This window comes from Lynx canadensis, chromosome A1 (assembly GCF_007474595.2).
Source record: "Lynx canadensis isolate LIC74 chromosome A1, mLynCan4.pri.v2, whole genome shotgun sequence".
In the NCBI taxonomy this organism is placed as follows: Eukaryota; Metazoa; Chordata; class Mammalia; order Carnivora; family Felidae; genus Lynx; species Lynx canadensis.
The window spans coordinates 44940090-44943754 of NC_044303.2; the positions used below are offsets into that span (position 1 = coordinate 44940090).

At 45.0% G+C, this 3665-nt stretch overlaps 1 protein-coding gene across 1 annotated transcript; it reads right to left on the reverse strand.

Annotated features, from left to right (window-relative positions):
- Nucleotides 1-1468: 1468 nt before the first annotated feature.
- LOC116738131 (kelch-like protein 1) lies at nt 1469-2020 on the reverse strand. Its single transcript, XM_032593560.1, has one exon. The coding sequence runs from the start codon at nt 2018-2020 to the stop codon at nt 1469-1471; it is 552 nt and encodes a 183-aa protein (XP_032449451.1).
- Nucleotides 2021-3665: the final 1645 nt, after the last annotated feature.

A 3665-nucleotide genomic window follows, 5' to 3' on the forward strand; every position in this document is an offset into this window, starting at 1 on the left:
TAACATAATGTTTTCTTTTAAATATATAAAATGAATTGCTAAATGCTTATGATTTCTGAAAACTAAAAAAAATGGTTTTAAATATTCTATACTAAAGGAGGTAAAGCTCAACATATTTGATAGGAAAAAAGGCTTAAACTATAATAACTAGTAAACACATAAATCAAATTACTTTATGGTATTGGTGGTACCCAAAGTTATAACCATTTTGGTAAAATATCTTACTTAATTGAATAATATATAGACTAATATTTAGGTCTGCTATATATGGAAAAAAACTTTGTCATACTTGAAAATTACAAATTAAACTTCCTCCTTTTTAATAAATACATTACATTAAATGTCTTAACATACTAGAGTATGTCCAAGGCTCTTCCATATAATCCATACAATTGAAAATTGTAAGGATATTTTTTCATATCTTTAATTTCACATTTGTCAACATCATGAAAAGCACCTACAGTATTATTTTGTGCATTCCTTTTGTGACTTAATCAACTTTATAAGAAGGTGATTCAATCAACCAGAAGTTTAAAAAGTTGTTTCTGTTTTGTTATTGAGAGGTAATTAAATTTAATAAACATATCCATTATAATTTTCTTATGTTTCCTATGTTTCTTCAATAATGTATCCTGATATCATATGAATTTAAATGCAAATCTTTTCATATTCTCACTATATGCCAAAACTAGTAGTGAATAATGAGTCAATTCTCTAAAAATGTAAAACTCAGAAGTTTTATGTGTCTGAAGGTTTTCTATAAGTCTTGAAGGTAGAATTCTTCTAAAAGAATCTAATATTGGAAATAGACAAAACATAAATGTTGACCTACCACCTAAAGATCCCATCCTAAACCACCGAATAAGAACAGCTGAATGCAAACAGGCTCAGCAACAGTTTAATTCTAAGACTCTGAATAAGGCAAAAGTGAACACACAGGAAGATAAAAAGGGAAGTTAGAATAGAGAATAACAACACTGCATTTCATGGAAGAATAGAAAAGAGAAAGAGAAAATGCTGCTGTCCAGTGGCCTCCTTTCACGTACCTCATTAGTTCTGGTATATAGATTCAAGACACAGGGATCCTAGATAACACACTAAGTCAATGTCTAGGCCAGTACATGAGATCCTTGTGACTGGTGTTTAAAACAAGTTTCATCTCACATCAGGTAACGGGAATACTGATGTGACAGAAGACGACAGAAGAACACCATCATCTCAGAAATATGAGACCCACTCCACTGAAAGATTTACCAAAATGCATATATATTCAATTTGTGATTACAACTCTGAAAACTTGCAAAAAGCAAAACCATATGAATGCGCCTGCAGAAATTAATGAGCAAACTTTCAGTGAGATGATATAAACTTGGGTAATAAAAGCCGAGCTGGCATCTCTCAATCAAATTTTTCAACCTGAAACGTTCTAGTCTTAGTAACTACCAAAGCCCACAGGGGAGAGGGGAAATCAGTGGAAACTGGGAGATGCTTGGATGCCCCATGGGGTCTTACTGTACCTGTGTCCACATCCTTCACCTGTTGCCTGGCTTGAGTTGGCCGGCTCCACTTTGAGCTCTTGCAGGACCAGCCCTTTATCGTGTGGTCCAGGAAAGTCCATGCCTGGCACCTCCTCCTCCTCTAGAGACTCCACGTAGAAGAGAGTCCTGGCTGGCTGTTGGGTGCCCTGCCCCGGCGCCCCTTGCTGCAACCTTGTGGCCACTGGCAGCAGGGTGCCATTCAGTGGATTAAAGGAAGAGGAGGAAGACGAAGGGGAGGAAGACGAAGGAGAGGAGGAAGAAGAGGAAGGCTTCTTCCAGAAAGTGCTCACGCTGCCCTTCTCTTGGTTTTTGAGCAGGCGGCTCTGACTGGGGCCCCAGTGCTCGAAGCTGCCGCTGCCGTCCTGTTGCAGGCAGCCGCCCCCCGCCGGGCCGCCTGGGGCTGGCGACGGGTGGCTGAAGAGTTTCCAGCGGAGTCGCAGGATGTGCTTCACATCGAAGTCTTTTCTCCCAGAGCCTGACATGCTTGACGCAAGAAGGCAAAGAGACCTCAGCGGGCGCGGGAGTAGACAGACCAGCTGGTGGGGGAGGCCAGCAGAGCTCGGGGTTGGAGGAGGCGGCGGACTGCGCCCTCTGCACCCCGGGAGCACTCGCGGCGAGGCGGGCTGCGCGCCCTGCTAGGCAACCACCCGAGCGCGGACGGCAGAGCCGCGCCGCTCAGCTGCGGTCAGGTCCGCAAGGACCCGCGCGTGGGGAGCCCACCGGCTGCGAGCAGAGGCAGGAGCCGGACGCAGAGGGCTGAGAATCCTTGATCCGCGCGCGGGGGCCCCGTGGTTACGGCAGGGAGGGACGACCCTGGTGATGGAGGTGCGCGAAGAAGGGAGGTCTGCACGCTCGGAAGCCCGGGAGGCGGCGGCAGCTGGATACACCTCCCCGGGATGCACCCGTGGCAAAACCTCAGTCGGGAAGGTGTCGGCTCTCCTGTCCTTGCAGCTCAGAGTTCAGTGCCTGGAGAGCGCAGAGAGAGAGAGGGAGAGAGAGCGAGATAGAGCGAGCGAGAGAGAGAGCGCGCCCCAAGTCGCGAAGAAGCGCACCCCCTAGTCTTCTCGGTGCACCTGCGCCCCTGTGCCTGGCCTCTCCGAGGATGCTCTGAGAGCTTGCCGGGTGTCTTTGAGAAAGTCAAATGCCTTCTGCAAGGCGAGAAGGGGTGGTTTTATATAGTCAGTTTGTAAAAGAGAAGAATAAATATTCCAGAAAATATAGGAAGGCAAAAGGAAAAGCCCGCCCGTGAAGCTGTCAAGGTCCTCACAGTACAATTTTCTCTCTGCCTCATCGCCTCCTCCTCCCCTGTAAGTGACGCAGATGTGCACTGGGGCCTATACGGAGAGATGGAGGGAGGGAGGGAAGGCTTCAATCTTCTTTATGCAAGTGAGTCTGCCGCTCTTATTGTCCCCTTGCTAGGTCCTGTCACCTTTTTTCATCCCCCTTCCTCACTACATTACTGTGTGGCAATAAAAGTAAAACAAACAGGCATTATGCTTTAGTATCAGTAAATACCAAACGTGAATCATGGCAACGTGAACTTAATAGGCTGCCATAGGTTTGCAGGTTGCATGTTAAGGGCTTGAATTATTTAATAAACCACATCCTTTAACCTTTAGCCTTGGTTTGTCCGTAGTGAGACACAAGAAACAGTGATGCTGGCATCAAAGAGTGATAATGCCACCATTCTGACACATTGTGATTCTGCCATTAACACACTCAGGCAGCGCTTCGTCTTGGGGTCCAGAGGCGTGCTGGAGAAATTTTAAGATGGGCATCTGAGTGCAGGGGACGACTTTTGCAAAATCAGTGTGTTCGGTGTGTAGCTTTGGAATGAAAGCTGTTGTTCGTGTAAACCAAGCAGTGGAATAAAATGATAAAAGAGAATTTCCAGGCATAACCTTCTGGTGCATAAATCATGATACAGAATGTATAGAAGAGTTTAGGCAATGAACAAATACATCCAAAGGCTACTATCCTGCAAAAATCTCCTGTTTGAAGAAGGGAAGATAGATGTGTTTTCCCTTATACCTATACTTAGAACGATGAGGATTATGATGCCTTTCTAGCTATGACTACTTGGAAATTTTTCATCTTTTTCCTTTAATGAGCCATTAAAATAGAACC